Source organism: Pristis pectinata, chromosome 14 (assembly GCF_009764475.1).
Source record: "Pristis pectinata isolate sPriPec2 chromosome 14, sPriPec2.1.pri, whole genome shotgun sequence".
In the NCBI taxonomy this organism is placed as follows: domain Eukaryota; kingdom Metazoa; phylum Chordata; class Chondrichthyes; order Rhinopristiformes; family Pristidae; genus Pristis; species Pristis pectinata.
The window spans coordinates 15,331,478-15,351,724 of NC_067418.1; the positions used below are offsets into that span (position 1 = coordinate 15,331,478).

At 38.8% G+C, this 20,247-nt stretch overlaps 1 protein-coding gene across 1 annotated transcript in view; it reads left to right on the forward strand.

Annotated features, from left to right (window-relative positions):
- LOC127577736 (vesicular glutamate transporter 2) overlaps positions 1 to 19,349 on the forward strand; it is a 40,673-nt gene extending 21,324 nt beyond the window's left edge. Inside the window, exons 8-12 of the mRNA XM_052029245.1 lie at positions 1,109 to 1,258; positions 3,098 to 3,230; positions 12,138 to 12,248; positions 14,351 to 14,478; positions 18,463 to 19,349. Of these exons, the coding sequence (XP_051885205.1) occupies positions 1,109 to 1,258; positions 3,098 to 3,230; positions 12,138 to 12,248; positions 14,351 to 14,478; positions 18,463 to 18,792 (852 nt within the window). The 3' untranslated portion in view covers positions 18,793 to 19,349. The remainder of the gene's footprint in view (positions 1 to 1,108; positions 1,259 to 3,097; positions 3,231 to 12,137; positions 12,249 to 14,350; positions 14,479 to 18,462) is intronic.
- Positions 19,350 to 20,247: the final 898 nt, after the last annotated feature.

The following is a 20,247-nucleotide window of genomic DNA, read 5'->3' on the forward strand; positions in this document are numbered from 1 at the left end:
TGTGAGACATATTATTGGTATTCATTTGCAATCATTATAAACCTGAAACTGCCATATCGTAACACAAGATATGCAAAAATTTCATGTCTATTAGCCTAAATATGGAAAGTAAAACTTTAAACGTTATTCGAGCAAAATGAAATGTACTCGAAGATACAGTTATGAGCTTACTTGAAGCCAGCAATTACAAAGTTAAAACTTCATGACTGTTGCTATAGTTACTTGTATTAAAATGCATTGTTGCAGGACATAGAATCTATGGAAAGACATTTTATATCCCAATATAAATTTTATTTATCAATGTTGGTTACTTATTATCATACAGTAATGTTTCTGTACAGCAAAGAAAAAGTAGCCAGGATATAATTGATGCAATACTATTACTGTGCATTACGATCTGAGAGTCCGAGGGGGTTATATTATCAATTGTTATTCAATGAGCATATGATCAAAATCAAACTTTAGTTACATCTTCAGGCATATGAAAATAACTCCTCTAAATAGTAAAATATTCCATTTATTGTTTAATTGGGTAATAGTGTATCATTATAAAAATGAAAAATTGTAGCCTTGGACTGAAATATGACAATGGAGTGCTTTTCCTTAAGTTCTGATTCTTTGTGTAGGGGACTTGACGAAAAGCATATGATTAGGCACCAAAGAGGGATGAGATCCTTCCCAAAGTAACTTGAAAATATTAGTTAATCTACAACTGAGCTACTACCATTTTCATCAGTTTTTCAGTTGATAAATCTATGCTGTAGAGCAAGGTAGCTGGTTAATAAATAATTATGTTCTAAGTCTTTTTAAAAAATACTAAATCATTGGGTAAATTGGTAGCTGATCATTTGACAGCTTCATTGGCCAAAGTATATTCATTATTTTCCTTTACCAAAAAAAAATCATTTGCTTAATCTGTAGACTATTTGCACATAATAGTTCATTAGTTTTTGAATGTGGGCTGATTTTTCTCCTGGACCATAGTCTGATTTAATTTTCTGATTTTAATGCTTTCAGCTTACAAATGTGCTTGATGCAACAAATTAACCAGCGCACACTGTCATTTAACAACAACTACATCATAATTGGTTCTGCCCTTTAATTTTAGAAATTCAAGACACCATGGCGAAAGTTCTTTACCTCTCTGCCAGTCTATGCAATAATTGTGGCAAACTTCTGTAGAAGCTGGACTTTCTACTTGCTGCTGATTAGCCAACCTGCCTACTTTGAAGAAGTATTTGGATTTGAAATCAGCAAGGTAATTTTCATTGCAAATAACATAGCTTATAACAGGACAGGCAATTTGCCCAGTTGACATTTCCAATGTGGAAAATGCCACATGGTAGATTTCTCCTCAGGAACACTAAAAATTGGTGATATCTTGGCATCCAAAAATTCTATATCTTTTGGGGGAAAGTAACTTAAGGGCTGTTTCTCAACACATGGTATTCTCCTCTTAGGCTTAGATAGAATTGTCTTCATGAAACAATTCCAACCCTATAGATTCTCAGCCAAGGTATTCTATGGTAGGTGCTCGTATCTTGGTGCTAAAATATATCCCATCTTCCTAAATCCATGCAGGCCATTGACAAAGGAAGGATTTCACCATGAGTCCACCCCAAAAACATGTCAACTTGGGTCAGTAGTCCGAATCAGAAAGGGAGGGGTGTGGGCTTCAGATTTCACTCCGGGGATTTGATAATTCCGTACTGAGGAACACTTTGCAGTACTGTGGGGGTGTTGTACTGTATTCTCTTGAAGCTACAGATTCATTTGAGTTTTATTAGCCCAAGTATGTTTATTATTTTGTTTTACTAAAAAAGAAAATCCTTTGCTTAATTTTTAAGACTATTTGTACATGTGGGTTACTCTGTGGATTTAAATCTTTACATGCTATTGTCTAAAGAGTGTTTATTTCCTTGTGTTCTGACCAACAATTGCCCTTTAAAGTCATTAAAATAAGACTTGTTAGGATGGAGATTTTGAAATCTTCTGTTGCAACTACATTGATATTGGAAGAATTGCTCTGGAGATACAAAGTAACTGAGCAGATATTCCAGATTATTATCTGACCATCATCTTGTTGCTATTTTGGAATTTTGCTGTTTGTAATTTGGCTGCTCTGTGATCCCACAACATCAGTGGCTGCACTTCAAATGTACCTAATTTACTATGAAATGGCCTGGGATTTACAGAGGCTATAAAAGACAGACTGCATATCAATGCAACCTTTTTGTTTATCTACAATACTTTAATTACCCTGCCTCTTAAAAACAAAATAGACAGGGTTGGGTGGGGAGGGGATGTGGAGTGATTACTGAGGCAGACAGAACCAAATTACCATGTTGAACTAGAATACTAAAACAGAAAATCCTGGCTAAAGTGAATGGCAGAGTTCCTCCTATTAATTTCATGTCTTTTTGGAATACCTCAAATCCATTTTAAAAGATCTCCATTCATTTTTGATCTGATGTCAAACTTGCATACTAAACACAATGGATCAGAAAATGCCGACAGCACTATAGAGAACCACTCGCTAGTGGCAGTGTGCATGTTAGCGGCACAGAGGTTCTTTCTTCTCAATTGTAACTTGTCCTGTTGGTCGTGCTCCACAGCCCTGCTATTAGCAACACCTAACCCAGACAAAGAAAGCATAATGTCTCTAGTCTCACCCTATCAACGATATACCCTCTGTCCTATCCATCCCCCCATCTTCTCTGCAACTGTAAACTAACTTGTTTTCTCTCTTTCCCAGTTCTTGATTAAATGTCTTAGACATGAAACATTTTTCAACAGATCACAGATACCACCAGATCTGCTAAGCGTTTACAGCATTTTAAGTTTTTATTTCAGATTTCCAGCATCTGCAGGTTTTTTGATTTCCAAGTGGTTTGAGGAAATTCTTTTAGGTCCATTCATCTGATAGAAGCTTGTTGTTATTTTTGGCTTTTTTTGGATTTCCCAGCTGATAGTGTTTCCACATTTACCTTTTTAAAGAGAATTTTGAGTAAATTAATTCTAGTAATGAATGTCTTTCACTGCCCAAGTACAAATCATTTCCCTTATTCTCTTTAACTATTCAATTTTATTATTTCAGGTTGGTATGCTATCGGCTTTGCCCCATCTTGTCATGACAATTATAGTTCCTATTGGTGGGCAGATTGCGGACTACCTCAGAAGTAAGAGGATACTTTCAACTACAATGGTCAGAAAGATAATGAATTGTGGAGGTACACTATTTTACTTTTCATAGCAATACTTAAATATTTCTACATATGTTCTCTTCAAGATAGACTTACAATACAATAATGTATTGATATAGTCATGAAAATATGAGTGATTTATAATTCTTGATACTCTTTAACAGGTTATTGTTTTGGAATCTATTGCATTCCTTATGAGTTTAAGAAAATGTAGTGAGAAGATACATTCCTATGGATTATTCAACCATTGGATAAATTATTTTTGATTGTGTGTTGTTTTGATACAGCTTGTGAGATGCTTCTATAATTACTTAAAGTAACAGTCATGATCATGTTGTCATCTTAAATGGTCTCAGCCCACTGTATTTGAGACAGTTTGATGGAAATGACATACAATTTATAACTTCATACCCTATGAAATAATAATTTTATAATGATCCAATAGAAGCCAAACATACTAAATGCTTTAAGGCCCAAAGTTATTGCACAATTATAAGTATGAGAACGGTGTTGAAGGTGGGTGGCACAGCTGGTAGAGTGACCGCCTCGCAGCACCAGAGATCCAGGTTCAATATCGACCTCGGGTGCTGCCTGTGTGGAGTTTGCGCATTCTTCCCGTTTCTTCCAGGTGCTCTGGTGTCCTCCTATATCCCAAAAACATCCAGATTGAAAGGTTAATTAGCCACTGTAAATCACCTCTGGTGTGTAAGTGGGTGGTAGAATCTGGGAGGCAGGATGAGAATGTAGGGAGCATTAAAAATGGGATAAATATTGGATAAGTGCAATTGGATGGTTGTTTCCATGACTAAAACATTGTGGTTTAATTGTTTTACTTCTCTTAAGAATAAGTTTCAGCATGGACACTCTAATTCCTGTTCAGCGATGATAAATATTGTCACCTCTGGCCAGGGGGTGGGAGGTGGTGGTAAGCTGTGCCTGCTAAATACAGTTAGTGCCTACTACAGTGAAAATCAAAAAAAGCTGCAGATATGGGAAATCTGAAATAAAAACAGAAAATGCTGGAAACACTCAGCAGGTCAGACAGTATCTATGGAAAGTGAAACAGGGTTAACATTTCTGCTCAAGACCCTTCATCAAATACTAGTGCTTATTTTTGCTGGTTATGCACTACCTGTTCTGTTATTTAATAAGCTGTATGGTGTAGGAGCCAGCCCAAGCTTTACATTTGCCTCACAAGGGATGGATGTGGTCATACTTACCTTTTGTGCTTTCCTGATCCTCATTGTTCTGCCAACTTATGGGAGGATACTTAGTTGCCTGTGAGTGGCAGCAAATATATTCCCTCTCAAAGATGCCCACAAACATTTAGAACAGCTGAAAAACATTAAATCATTAAAAATCATTTAGAAGCATACTTAACATGTAAATGAATTAAAATATTATTGATACTTAAAGGCAATTAAAAACACACTCTTACTTACTATTTTAGTGAATGGGATCACACTAGGTGCATCAGCTAGCTTAAAACAGAGGGGCCAGATACAAAGTGCATCCTGATGCACAACTCAGTACCTTACAGAATGCCCCTGGACTCCCTGCTGAATCCAGTAGAGGAACAGAAGCCTGATCTGTTGCCATCTGACCTTCAGCAATGTTCTGGGCATCTGTGCTGCACTGCACTATTGCTCTAGTCTAGAACTTGTACACAGTAGATTGCTAGCAGTTCTCTGCAAAACTCCTGGGAATCTACCAATGTGATCTAGTAATTACTCTTTAGATGATGTTCCTAGAATGGCTGAATTGTCGGTGTTGTGTGAAAGTGTGGTTGTATGATGAAGAGTGAGTTGTCAGTATGCGAGGATGCAGTGAAGCATATAACCGTTCTGTCCAGTTCCTAATCATTTGAGATTGTTGATAAATGGGTAAAGGAGATGTGGTGCATGGACCAGCGATTGAGGCTGGTGATGTTTGTATAAAGGTATGGCTTTTGAAGATGCCCTCACTGACCTTGACTCTGCATGGGAGGTCTTTACTCTTCTTCAGGCATAATCTCATCAAAGACAGTCCTGCAGGCTTGACTCCTGTTAATCAGCCCCAGACTACTCCATAAGACATAGGAGCAGAATTAGGCCATTTGGCCCATCGAGTCTGCTCCACCATTCAATCATGGCTGATTTATTTTTCCCTCTTAACCCCATTCTCCTGCCTTCTCCCCGTAACCTTTGACACCTTTATTAATCAAGAACCTATCAATCTCTAAGTATACCCAATGACTTGGCCTCCACAGCTGTATGTGGCAACGAAGTCCACAGATTCACCACCCTCTGGCTAAAGAAATTCATCTCTGCATCTAAAAGGACAAACTTCTATTCTGAGGCTGTGCCTTCTAGACCTAGTCTTTCCCTGCAACTGGAAACATCCTTTCCACGTCCACTCTATCCAGGCCTTTCAATATACGGTAGGTTTCAGTGAGATCCCCCCTTCATCCTTCTAAACTCCAGTGAGTACAGGCCCAGAGCCATCAAGTGCTCCTCATGTGTTAACCCTTTCATTCCCAGGATCATTTTTGTAAACCTCCTCTGGACCCTCTCCAATGCCAGCACATCCTTCTTCAGATATGGGGCTCAAAACTGCTTACAACACTCCAAATGTGGTCTGACCAATGCTTTATAGAGCCCCAGTAATTGCATCCTTGCTTTCATATTCTAGTCCAATCAGAAAAGGTCCCCTTTATTCCCACTCTTTGCCTTCTGCCAATCAGCCAATCTTCTATCCATGCTAGTACCTTTCCTGTAATACCATGGGTTCCTGTCTTGTTTAGCAGCCTCATGTGCGGCATCTTGTCAAAGGCCTTCTGAAAATCCTTTGTCTACCCTGCCTGTTACTTCCTCAAAGAATTCCAACATACTTGTCAGGCAAGATTTCCCCTTAAGGGAACCATGCTGACTTTGGTCTATCTTGTCATGTGCTTCCAAGTACCCCGAAACCTCATCCTTAATAATGGACTCTAGCATCTTACCAACCATTGAAGTCAGACCAATTTCTGTCTTATGCCTCCCTCCCTTCTTAAAGAGTGGAGTGACATTTGCAATTTTCCATTTCTCCAGAACCATTCCCTAATCTAGTGATTATTGAAGGATCACTACTAATGCCTCCGCAATTTCTTTAGTTAGCTCTTTCAGAACCCTGTGGGGCAGTCCATCTGGTCCAGGTGACTTATCTACCTTCCGACCTTTCAGCTGCCCAAGCACCTTCTCCTTAGTAATAGCGACTACACTCACTTCTGCCCCCTGACTCTCCTGAATTTCTGGCATGTTACTTCCACAGTGAAGACTGATGCAAAATACTTATTCAGTTCGTCCACCATTTCTTTGTTCCCCATTGCTACCTCTCCAGCATCATTTTCCAGGGGTCCAATGCCCATTCTTGCCTCTCTTTTACTCTTTATATATCTGAGAATGCTTTTGGTATCCTCTTTTATATTATTGGCTAGCTTATCTTTATATTTCATCTTTTCTCCCCTTACTGCTTTTTTTAGTTGCCTTCTGTTGGTTTTTAAAAGTTTCCCAATCCTCTAGCTTCCCACTAAATTTTTGCAATATCGTATGCCCTCTCTTTTGCTTTTATGCTGTCTTTGACTTCCCTTGTCAGCCACAGTTGCTTCATCCTCCCTTTAGAATGCTTCTTCTTTGGGATGAAGTGATCCTGCATCTTCCAAATTACTCCCAACTCCTGCCATTGCTGCTCTACCGTCATCCCTGCTAGGATTCCCTTTCAATCAACTTTTGCCAGCTCATCTCTCATGCCTCTGTAGTTACCTTTACTCAACAGTAATACTGATACTTCTGATTTTAGCTTCTCCCTCTCAAACTGCAGGGTGAATTCTGTCATATTATGATCACTGCCTCCTAAGGGTTCCTTTACCTTCAGCTCCCTAAATCAAAGCTGGTTCACAGCATAACACCAAATTCGGAATTGCCTTTTCCCTAGTGGGCTTGACCACAAACTGCTCTAAAAAGCCATCTCTTAGGCATTCTACAAATTCCTTCTCTTGGGATCCAGTACTAACCTGATTTTCCCAATCTACCTGCATATTGAAATACCCCATGACCACCGTAATTGCCCTTTTTAAATGCCTTTTCTATCGCCTGTTGTAATTTGTACCCCATGTCACGGCTACTCTTCGGAGGCCCGTATACAACTCCCATCGGGGTCTGTTTACCCTTGCGGTTTCTTAACTCTATCCACAAGGATTCTACGTCTTCTGATCCTATGTCATTTCTTGTGAGGGATTTGATTTCATTTTTTACCAACAGAGCCACCCCACCCCCTCTGCCCACCTGCCTGTCTTTTCGATAGGATGTGTATACTAGGATGTTTAGCTCCCAGCTGTGATCTTCTTTCAGCCACGACTCTGTGACGCCCACAACGTCATACCTGCCAATTTCTAACTGCGCTATCAGCTCATCTACCTTATTTCATATACATTGTGCATTCAAATATAACACCTTCAGTCCTGTATTCACCACCCTTCTTCTCAAATTTGTCTCCATGTTGCCTGAAGTTAAATTCTTATCCCTTTCTAAACTTTCTGTCTTATTCTTTATTCTGGAGACTTCAGAGTGGAGAGGCTTTTGGCATTCTCCTTCCCTTTTACTTTATCCATACTTTTCCAATCTGTTGAACCGACCCTCCCTGCTATTTAGTTTAAAGCCCTATCCATAGCCTTAGTTATGCAATTTACCAGGACCTTGGTCTCAGCATGTTTCCAATGGAGTCTGTTCCATTAGAAAAGTTCCCTCTTTCCCCAATACTGATGCCAATGTCCCACGAATTCAAACCCACTTCTCCCACACCAATCATTGATCCATGTATTTAACTCTCTGATCTTTTTGACCACGTGCCAATTTGCATGTGGCTCAGGTAGAAATCCAGAGATTATTACCTTTTTGGTTCAACTTTTTAATTTAGTCCCTAGCTGCTCAAATTCCTTCAGCAGAACCTCTTTTTCCCTGTTCTATCTATGTCATTGGTTTCTACATGGGCCGTGACAACTGGATTTTTCTCCTCCCATTCCAAATTCCTCTGCAGGTCAGATGAGATGTCCCGAACCTGGATACCAGATCTTTGCGACAGAGAATTATGTCTATTTCCCTGACTATACCATCCTTAATTACAACTACATTTCTCTTCTCTCCCTCCTCTTGAATGGCTCCTTGAACCACGGCTCCGTTGCTCATCCTTCCTACAGCCCCGACTCTCATCCGCACAGGGTGCAAGAATCTCAGACCTGTTGGGTAAGCTCAAGGGCTGAGGTCCTCCCGCACTACCTCTTTGATCCCCCTACCTGCCCCACTCACAGTCATACCCTTTTGTCCCTGACCACAGATCAAATTTGAAGCAGTTAATCTGATGGGTGTGACTGCCTCCTGAAACGCAGCGTTCAGGTAACTCTCCCCCTTCCTGATGTGTCGCAGTGTTTGAAGCTCAGGTTCCAGGTCATCAACTTTGAGCCTGAGTTCCCTGAGCAACTAACACTTGCTGTGGATGTGGTCACCAGGAACCACAAAGAGGTCCACCAGCTCCCACATCATGCAGCTACAACACATCACCTGATCCTGCATCCCTACTTTATTTAATTAGTTGTAATTTGGTGTCTTTTATTTAACTACTATAAAAAAAAACTTACCTGTTCTTACCTGCTACTCACCTGTGCCTCCTCACTGAAGCCTCTTGGGACAAAGCCTCAGATTCCCACTCCTACACTGGCTCACTCACACAATGGCCACTCCACTTTACCCTATCTTCCTTTTATTGGCTTCTCCTTACCCTACCTGTGATATATGTCTGGGGTGCTTCAAATGTGGAGATAGGTCACCCCATCCTTCTTCTAGTGAATGGCCTGAATATCATTGTGATCCATCTCTCCTGTGACTGGATACAAGCAGCATGAATTTGTACACTGTCAAATCAAAAAGACCTGAGTTAATCACACATTCCAATTTCCCCTCTGTGCATTTCCTGACACTATCCCACTGTTGTCATTAACATTTACTTGCGGAAGTCTGGGAGTCCAGATGGATACCCTCTGAAGTTTGTAGCCTCCTGCAATGGAGAGTTGACAGCCCATCAATGCCTCATTTGGAAGGGGGAATGGATACTGCAAAGCAGTGGGGAGGAAGGTGACTTCACCATTGGGTTGGAAGAGTGGTGCTCTGCATGACCATGTCCTGTACTTTATAATCTGTAAAAAACTTAGTGGGAAGCTGTCAGTAAGTTGAACTGCAAATGTAATTCCTTTGCCACTGGCTGCAATATGACCTCAAGGATTGTATTTTTAATCAATTAGTATTGTCCATGATACTATATCTACTTAATTTGCTGCTTGATAATGGAAAGTTGGTGATGCTTGAAGGAAATGTTGTGGCATTTAAATCCTTTCCCCTCATTCCAAAAGTCAATCATAGTACTTTCAGTTTAGTTGTTTTGCCATATATACCCATAAGGACTAAGCTTTTAATCTTTTAACTAGCGAGGCCTCATTTGGAATATTGTGCGCAGTTTTAGGCCCCACATCTTAGGAAGGATGTGCTGACGTTGGAGAGGGTTCAGAGGAGATTTACGAGGATGATTCCAGGAATGAAAGGGCTTACGTATGATGAGCATTTGTCGGCTCTTGGACTGTACTCACTGGAGTACAGAAGAATGAGAGGGGACCTCATAGCCACATTTAAAATGTTGATAGGAAAGGACAGAGTAGATGTGGCTAGGCTGTTTCCCTTGGTGGGTGAGTCCAGGACCAGAGGGCACAATCTTAGAATTAGAGAGCACAGTTTCAAAACAGAGATGACGAGAAATTTCTTTAGCCAGAGGGTGGTGAATTTGTGGAACTCCTTGCCACGTACAGCAGTGGAGGCCAGATCAGTGGGGGCGTTCAAGGAAGAGCTAGATAGATATCTAAATAGTCAGGGTATCAAGGGATATGGGGGATAAGGCCGGAAATTGGGATTAGAATAGGTTTTTTTTTGTTCTCCCCATTCCCCATTTCTTTTTCCCTTTTCCTTGGAGCAGACTCGATGGGCCAAATGGCCTGCTTCTGCTCCCTTGTCATCTTGTGAACTTCCAGAAATTTCCTTGCAATTTTTTGCAATATACAACATGCTGTAATTTTGCTTCTGAGATTCACAATTATTTTCATGTAGCTTACTTGAATCAGGTATTCTGTAGTTATTTCATTATAAAAATCATAAATGCTGTCAGGAATTATTCCCCTTGCCGTACCCTAAAACTGATGTTGCCAAACACCAGTTAACAGTGAGATTGCAACAAATTACATTTGAGCAAAAGAGTCGGCAATCAGTAACTCAGCTATCTTGTGCTTAATTGTAGTCAAACAAATTATAAGAAAATGGGCTATTTGGCCTTTCAAGCGTACTCTGCCATTACATCAGATCCTGGCTCATCATTTTCCTAGCTTTTGCTTTGTAAATTTTGTATCTAGAAATCTGTTGCTCTCTTTCTCATGACCATTCTCACTGATTGAGATATCGAATTCTGAAGGTTCACAATTCCCTGCCTGAAGAAACTTCCCCATCACTTTACCGACTCCCTATTCTGAGAAAGTTCCATACTCAACAGCCAGGAGAAGCAGCTTACCATCTACCTTGTCACAGTTTTAAAGTCTGTGGATTTTTCAAGAATTTATTTCTTAGTCTTCTAAAGACAATTATGCAACAATTTCCTCATTGCTAGGAATTCATCAAGTTACCCCTGGTTACCATCCTTCTTGGGCAAGTCTATCCATTTAGGTTATGAAACCTAAAAGATACTGTGTACTCTGGGTGAGTCTGCTCTGAAATAATAATGATAATTAATCTTATTTACAACATATTTCAAAGGCTGCTATCTATCTGCTTTTGTAATTATGTGCTGTACCATCATGTTAATTTTGTGTTTCACGTTCGAGGACACCCAAGGACAAAATTTCTCCATCTCTCACATTTAAAGCAAAATTCTGCTTTTCTCTTTTCCCAGACAAAGAATATCACTTCTCATTTCTTCATATTATAATCTACCTTATTTTTCAAGTTCTTGGCCATTCAACCACACTTGTCTATAACCCTTTGCAATTTCCTCACACACCCAGTTTCCTATCTAACTCAATATTTGTGGTTAATGACTTAATTTGAAAATCTGAAATTACCACTTTATTGCATTAGCGCTTTGTGGGATTATGCTGAGCAGAAATTGCTTGACTATTTCCAATATAACATATTAATTAGTATTTAATTTATTGGAAAGCTCATTGACATATTCTAAAGAACAAGGCACCAGATGCTTCCTTCTCAAATTATTCATCTTACATATTTTTTTTTCAGGAATGATAGGTAGACCACATTTATTTTCCATTAATAGTTGCCCTGAGAAGATGGTTATGGACATTCCTCTTGAAATGCTGCAGCAATGAAGCTTGCACATGAATGTTCAGAAGTGGATCATGATGCAGCTCTGATGAAAAGAATAATGGTTCGAATCAGGATGTTGCATGATCCGTGTTGGGGACTTGCAATTAAAAGTGTTTCCATTCATTATTGCACTCGTCTTTCTTGATGATAGAGGTCAGGTGGCTGGAAACTACTATTAAATTACATTTGTTGACTAGTTTCGGTCCACCATGTATTTAGACCATAGTGCTACTATAGTATGCTTGTGATGGAAGGGATGGATGTCGATTTCAGTAACAGGAGCTGACTATTTCTTTGAGTGATGTTGTGATTGTACATGGTAAGTGCTGATATCATATCTTGGGGTAAGCTAGGTAAATGCTAGGTGACATTGATGTCATAAAAAGTAGAGGCATTATGGTGTCATGAGGTGAATCATTTGGTGCAGGGTACAATTAAATACCATAACATCAGAATTATTAATGATTCTCTTCTGGATGATAATTGCTTATATTTTATTTCCCTGAAGGTTTTGGTTTGGAGGCGACATTTCTTCTTGTTGTAGGCTACTCACATAGCAAAGGGGTTGCGATTTCATTCCTTGTCATGGCTGTTGGCTTCAGTGGCTTTGCAATATCAGGTAAGGCATATTCATTATTACAGTATACGCTTAGCCATCCAGCATCCACGGGGAATGGGGTGTGCTGGTTGCATGAGAAGTGCTCAACAAAGGCATTACTGTGCATCACATACTAGTCAGTGTTCAATGTATAAACATTGAAATAAATTGCTGATCTACCTGTCATCTCCTTACCCTTTTAAATAAGTGTTCTATACTGCAAATCTATATATTTAATGCTAGATAGTATTAATGAAAAATACAGCAAAAATAAAGCAAATGAATGTCTGTACTCACCATCAAATGAAGTGCCAAATCTTCAAAGAGGATGTTGCTGCTAATCAGCCTCTAACTGCACTGTCCTCTTGTATAAATGTAAATAAATTAAAAATGTATTTTCACACTTAATTTGCATCACACGCTGAATAAAATTCTCTGAGTAATTTATGAAATTGCTGAATATTCTTAGAAACTTTGCCACGTATGAGAAATCTGGATGCATAGATACTGGAGAGTTTACTGTATTTTGCTGATTGTCAGTCAGACTATCTCTGTATTAAGCAGCACTGTTATATTCTGGTTTTACCACGTATAGTGCTTTTCTTGAATTATTTTATTTTTATCCTTTATAATTAACTCTGTACATTCTGAATACTTTGATCTGGATTACATTGGTAAACATGATGGGTTTTGTTCAGAATCATTGGCATATAGCAATCTTAAAGAAACTAGGTCCAGGATTTCCTTAGCAATGGTGGGAGGGTCAGTGGGTGGGCAAGTGTATCTGACAGCTCAATCACATTGTGATTCCCCAGTACTTGCATTAGGTAGCCCTGCCACAGGTTCCATGAACCCAATCATTCCAATGAGTGGTGGAGGAAAAAAACCCTTTGTCTTTGTTTATTTCAGTCTGCTTTAATGATTTAAGAATTACTTGAGAGCTTTTAAAAATATTATCAATTTAATAAAATAATCTAATTATTTTTAAATGCTTCCAAATGTCAAGGCATTTTAAAAACCTTCAACTTTTACAACTAGATAAAGTGGGTCTGGGGCTTTGATGACAGCTAAAGGCTTCCAGGAGATTTTCAGAGGTGGGACTTCTTTGCTGTGCTAGTCAAGGTCTTGCCACCACTGGAATCCAGGATGCTTCAGGCCAGCCAGGTGGACTCAGCAAGCTTGTCTGTGGGCTGACAATTGACTGATTCTGGGTAATGTGCCCATGCCTGGCCCATTGTAACAGACACTAATACTTAAGTATTTTACCTACTCACAGCTTTCCTAGACCTTTATCAAAATGCTTAATAGTGCTGTGAACAGCATTTTATTTCTACGAGGAGAATATTAGTCAGTTAATAGCACCATGTATTACACTATCCTTATATGATATGATTGAATTACTGTCACCTCGACAAGAAAATCATTTCCTCAGGCATATTACTGTGACCTGATCTTCATTCATTTTTAATGAGTTTTAATGATGAGATTAAGCCAAATTGATAATCAAAATGTGTTCAATTTGGACTCAAAGGGCAAATAACATATCACTCCTAAACAGATAGCACTTTCCAGATTTGACAGATACGAGATGAAGAATAAGAGCATAATGCTTTACCTTTAGAAAAGAAGTTCAGAAGGGCAATCCAGACTATGTCAATGAGAATTGCTCCATCTTCCACAATAACTACCCTCATAGCTTCCAGTTAATTACAGGAAGCAGGTCAAATTCATTTGGAATGACAGGTGACAATAAACGTGACAATATAATTTCATTATTTCATGCTGGATTTTACCTCAAATGTCAGGTAGTAGTTTACAGTATAGTTAAATTGTTATTTGTTTGTAATTTTATATGCTAAATGTGCATGCCCGTTTATCCCAAGCTATTTTCACATAAAAGGCATTGATTGTTCAGATATTAAATATAGTAGTTAAATTTTACTGTTGTTAGACCTGTGTGTTGGTTTAAGAACCACTTTAGATTACTAATTTGCATAAGAAATTAACTCAATAGTTTTTCCTTGGGTGGAAAAGGAATCCCTTGTCCAAACCCTCAATTATTTAGCTTGCATTCCAGAAGACGTGCATTTATATTCATAATTGATTTTTCACTTCCTATTCAGGTTTCAATGTTAACCATCTGGATATAGCACCTAGATATGCCAGTATTCTCATGGGGATTTCCAATGGTGTGGGAACATTATCTGGAATGGTGTGCCCTCTGATTGTTGGTGCAATGACCAAAAACAAGGTACAGAACTGTTAAATCAACAACTGTTGAACTCCAGACAGTAGATTTCAACCTGCTTAACACACGCAATTTCAGATCAACTCTAGAAACGTGACATTTCAGTATTTTTCATTCTAATAATTCCCAGTTTTCTTTACTAATGCAGTTGCATTGCAGAATGTTTTAGTGTTTACCCACAATGGCAAATACAGTTAAAAGCTGGCCAAGTGTATTCTTCAGTAACTGTGTTACTTTAAATATTAGGCAAGAATTTGTTGTAGCAATGATTGAATGGAATCTGCCTTCATCTAGATTTGTCCCTGTGATCTTTCCCTCAAAACATTTATGGCCACAAATATGATCTGCTCCTTAGACAGTTCCTCAGGATCAGGGATGAGTTGCTTTCACTCTGGTTCTGTGGCGACTGATGAGGTCAGTATGAGAACTGCAGATTCTTCCACAGTTGGGCAGGATGGGGTGTGTGAATGGGTAGTTTGTGAGGTGGTAGCTTCCTTTTGCTGCTTTCATTGTTGCTCCAGATTCATGGACTCCGTACCACCCTGAATGCTCCTCCTCCACATTGAGTGGTCTTAGGACTGAGATTCACAGGAATCAATAGGGATGTTGCATTTTTTTAAAAAAGGAGTCTTTAAGAGCATCCTTGATTTTTTTTTTCTCCTTTGCCAACCTCATCATCCCTTCCTGTGACAGAGCTTGGAATAGAGTGTCTGTTTCAGGAGTCTGGTGTTGGGCATGTAACTGAGTGTAGTAGTGCTCCACTGTTGGGAATGTTGGCCTGAGAAAGGGTAGTGACATTAGCTTGCTTGTCCTTCCAGTGAATTCTGTTGATCATGCAGAGAGAGCATTGTTGATATCTTTCCAGTGGCATGAGGTGCCTGCTGTAGGAAATCTAAGTCTCAGAAGGGCAGGAATCACTGCTGCCCAGTGCACTGAGTTTTGTGTCTTTTCAGGCCTTGATCTTCAAACACTATTTTTTTCAGTCGGCCAAAGGCTGTGCTAACGCATTGAAGGTGATCATGAATTTCAGCATTTATCTCTACCTTCACTGAGAGGTGGCTCTCAAGATCTGACAAGTGGTCCACGTTTTCAAGGGTCTCACTATGAACCTTTGATGTCAGACAGTGAGTTTATACAGTGGGAGGAGATTGGTAGAGGACCTTGGTCTGACGGATATCGAGTACAGGACCCATCCTCTCATACTGCTTCAGTGAACAAGTCAGCAATCATTCAGAGCACAGCTTTCAAACAAGTACAGATGCAAGCCTCACCTGCAGCCCAGCCACCGAGGTTGGGGTAATGTTGGCTCTGGAGTATAGGTGCCATAGGTTAAGTAGTTTCACAATAGTTTTGTAGATTTGCTCCATTCCAACAGAAATGACAATAAGTGGAGAAAGCAATATCATATCTCCTTAAAGAGTTAGGAAAGTAAAACAGGAGAGTGAAATAAGGGAGTGCATCCCTGGTCAAATTAGATGGAGAAATTTAGATCGGAACTTTTGACTATTGGCATTTAACCATTCATTCTCACTTGAATTTGCCATACATTATCTCCCCAAGTAATGCTAAACTCCATTAATCTTGCTACAGTAAAACCCCAATAATCCACTATGATTGTTTGGAAATCCGAATGCTTTTTCCTCTGGCTCACCAGATGCTGTTTCCTGCACGCCCTCTACACTCACTGGGGCCTTAGGTCCTACAGTACCTTTAAAGTCATTGACTTCTGTTTTTTGCACTCCCTTTAAACTTAATGAGTTCTTATTATAGTACTGGTAACACCTAGACAAAAATGAATTAATAGTGTGTTGGAATAGTAATTAGAATAACATCCAGTAGTATGGAAAATCTGACAGGCCGGCACCACCGAAGTCCTGATTGTGTCAGATTCATGGAGTTTTACTGTATTATCTTGATAATAATTTTGGCACACTCTGAAGTTTAGGTGGAAATGAATTAATTTCTGCTCCCGAAAATCAAGTAGTAGAAAGAGAACAACACAAACCTTCAATTACACTTACAGTGTGCAGATGAAAAGGCACTTTGCTCTCTTCAAACCCCAGTCTCAATCTAAGAGGCAAGAGTGGACAGATGGTGGAGACCTTTGCCAAATATCCCTGTGGGTGAATCCCATGTTGAAGTTTGGGGTGTGAGAGGAGAAGATTTTTACCAAGGAGGTTAAATTTATAAAATATAACCCCAAAGGGTGATATAAAAATAGAACTTGTACTGAAGAATGGGTAGAATGGAACATTGATACAAACACTCAACTCACTGTCGGAAGAGTGTTCATAAGTTGCTAATACAATTCTGTTAATTGGGTTCTCTGCCCACAAAACTGTCAATCCAGCCCCTCTCCCAAGTGCCTCATAACCTACTCACAATCAAACTTACTCTCTAGTCAGTGATTTATTGTTTGAATTGCAACCAGCAGACTTCCCATAGTTTCTTTGGCCAAGTATCAGACTTGGTAAATTAAATACCTTTCGGCATAAACTGCCAAGAGAAATTATATATTTATTTGGGATTGTAAAATGATGACATCCTAGGTTGAATAATCATTTTACACTGCTGACCATCATTACTGAACAAAGCAAATTCCTCTCACATAAGGGCATGACATTTGAGAAATGTCAATGCATTGTTGCTTACATTTTTTTTCCTTACAAAATACTATGAGCACAATTGATGTTAACTTTTCCAATCTGCCTTCAGGGAATACACAACATGTGTTGAAAAAAATCCAGCATAGGAAAATAATCTACTTTTCCACAATTACAATTATTGAATTTATTTGAGTCATGCATACTCTTAGGCTTCAGTGTCCTTACATGAAATATGTTTCTCAATTTTGACCAAGCACTACGCCACTGAGTGATTTAGGAATTTAAAGATTTTATGCTGCACTGCTCAACATTTTCTGGTGCATGGTCAGCTGGATGCATTACTCATTAATCCCATAATATTTGTCAGTGGAATGATGTCTCAGTTTTGATATCTATTTCCGGGAACAATGTTTCTTGCATTATGGAAGTGATTTCACTTCAAAAAATTGTTTTGAGAATCCTGAAGTAAAAGTCTCATGATGCAGATGCAATCTTATCTAAAAAAATCTTAAATTGTGGAAATTTGTTTTCATTCACATTTGTGACCATTTTGCATAACAAAGCTAAAAATGTGATTGTAGAGTTCCTGAACATACTGTCTATGAAGGGGTAAAGGGAGAAAAGTATGAAGGAAAATTGGATACGTGAGAGAGAACATCTAAACCAGAATGCTTTGGAATATATTTAAACTATTTAAAAGAATTGGTAAATTCTCTCTCTCTCTCACACACACACAGTTAAACTGAATACTGACACATTTAAAAAAAATTTTGCTATCGTCTTCAATGACCTCAGCAATTGTGGGCTACATGGCTATTCCAGTCATATCAATCTGTTTGTTATAACGTTCTTTTAAGTATGAGAATTTATGAACAATGTGTTAGTGTTACAAAAAAAGGAGCAGAGCCACTGCACGAAGTTAATTTGTAACAATGCTGCCCTACTTGTGTGAATTATGGGGTTATGAACAGGAGTCACTGTACTTTCATCTTCAAACTAGAATGCAAGGAATGGAGGGATATGGCTCATGTTAAGGCAGACGGGATTAGTTCAATTTGGCATCATGTTCAGCACAGACATTGTGGGCTGAAGGGCCTATTCCTGTGCTGTACTGTTCTATGTTCTGTGTAAGGATGTTAACCTAAGGGCTCATGTGCACTCGAAGAAGAGCAGGGAGGTATTCCAGATGTCTTGTCCGATATTTTTCTCTCGATCGATATAACTAAACAAAAGAGATAATCTGCTCCTTGGTGTTTATGGGAGCTTGGTGCAAGGGTAGCTACATTTCACAGATGATTCATTAGCTTAATGCACTTTGGGATGTACTGAAGGCTTAACTGATGTACAGCTTAAACACAAGTTTGTCTGCTTCCATTTACAGAGTCAGAAAGAATGGCAGTATGTCTTTCTAATTGCGGCACTAGTGCATTATGCAGGAGTCATATTTTACGCATTATTTGCATCGGGTGAAAAGCAGCCTTGGGCAGACCCTGAGCAAACAAGTGAAGAAAAATGTGGTTTTATACACGAAGATGAACTGGCAGAAGAAACTGGGGACATTACTCAGAATTATGGCACAACAAAGTCTTATGGGGCCACCACTTGTAGCAATGGTGGCTGGCCTAATGGATGGGAAAAGAAGGAAGAGTTTGTACAAGAGGAAGTGAAAGATTCTTACTACTGTAAAGACCAAGGAGGAGACTATTCATAACAGGGAAATAAACAAAAAAGGTCTATTCGATATTTTGTATTGTGTCTAAGATTCATTGTGATTGTTTGCACAGAATACTGTGGTGTGAATGTCCACACATAAGAATGACAATTGTTAACAGTGTACAATTTAACAAAGCAGCATTTGAGTGCAATTTGTATAAAATGGTGGTGTGCATCATCTCAATCCAGGCTTTGCCATTTTTAGAAGGACTTGGGGTTTTTCAGGATCTGCTGGTTGACCGGCAAACTGCCAGGAAATTTAGCTGGGATGTCCAAAATGATTTAGCCATTCAAAAGGAGAAATTACTTGCAGTTTAACTGGGTATCCATTCAAATGAAACATAAATTCTAACTTGAGTGCTTGGACGAATGTCTAGTTATGAATTGTATTGTTGAGTTTTAGATATTAAAGTAAATCGTACATAGTTTCAGTGGATCCGAGCCAAAGTTCAATGCATATTATATGAATATTCAGATATTTGGTACAAAGAAAATCTCAATTAAAAGATTAATTAAAATCCTATATTCAAAATATGCATTTTCCTTAAATGAATACTTTTATCTGTGAAATCCCACTGAATCAATGTTTTCATCCTGGTTAGACATTTTATAAACTTGATAGCCAAAATGCACGTGTCATTATGTCCATCTTGGATGTGTAGTAAATTTACATTCAGTTTTCCACCAAACCAAACAAACTGTTATACAAGTCTCGCCATTACTATGAACAAAGTATGCAAAGGAGAAATGCCGTAGAGCACACACATTAATTACTTAAATTTATCTATTGATATTCTAGATAAGTAAATAGCTTTTATAATGGAAAAAGTCACATATTTATGATTTATCTGTACTTGAATATAATTAGTACTTAAGAGGTTATTTGTCAGATATAAAGGAGTTAAAGCTTTGCAAAATTTTCATTTACTGTACAAAAAAATCTATCATAGCCCCAGATGTAGGATCTGCATCTGAGCATTTGACCGAAAAGCAGAAAAAAGGACAGAATCACAGTCCTCATTGAAAACAAAAGGTAGCATGCCTCATCAGATTTAGGATTAGTATCACGCAATGTCATTTTGGCTAAACCCATTTCCCCTCCACATTATTAGATTCAGCAAGGACTGCAGTATTTGTGTACAAAGCAATAAATCCACATAATCAACTGCATTGTCTTGTACTATGTGCTCCACTACTGTAGTTTGATATAGCTTTTGGTTGTAGGAAATAACTATGCTGGATTCATCAGCACCTCATGTTCACTTGAGTTAAACCACACTCTAGACTAAAACTTTGCTCCACAGATGATGACAGTCCTACTCATTAATGGTACAGTTCAAGATGTATCAACCATTTGCTGCTGTACTGTGTGTTCCAGGTGGTGCAGGGGATGGGGGTTATTTCTATTTGTTGGCTATACCGTACTAGTGGATGGAGGCTGTTTTAGTGTCTG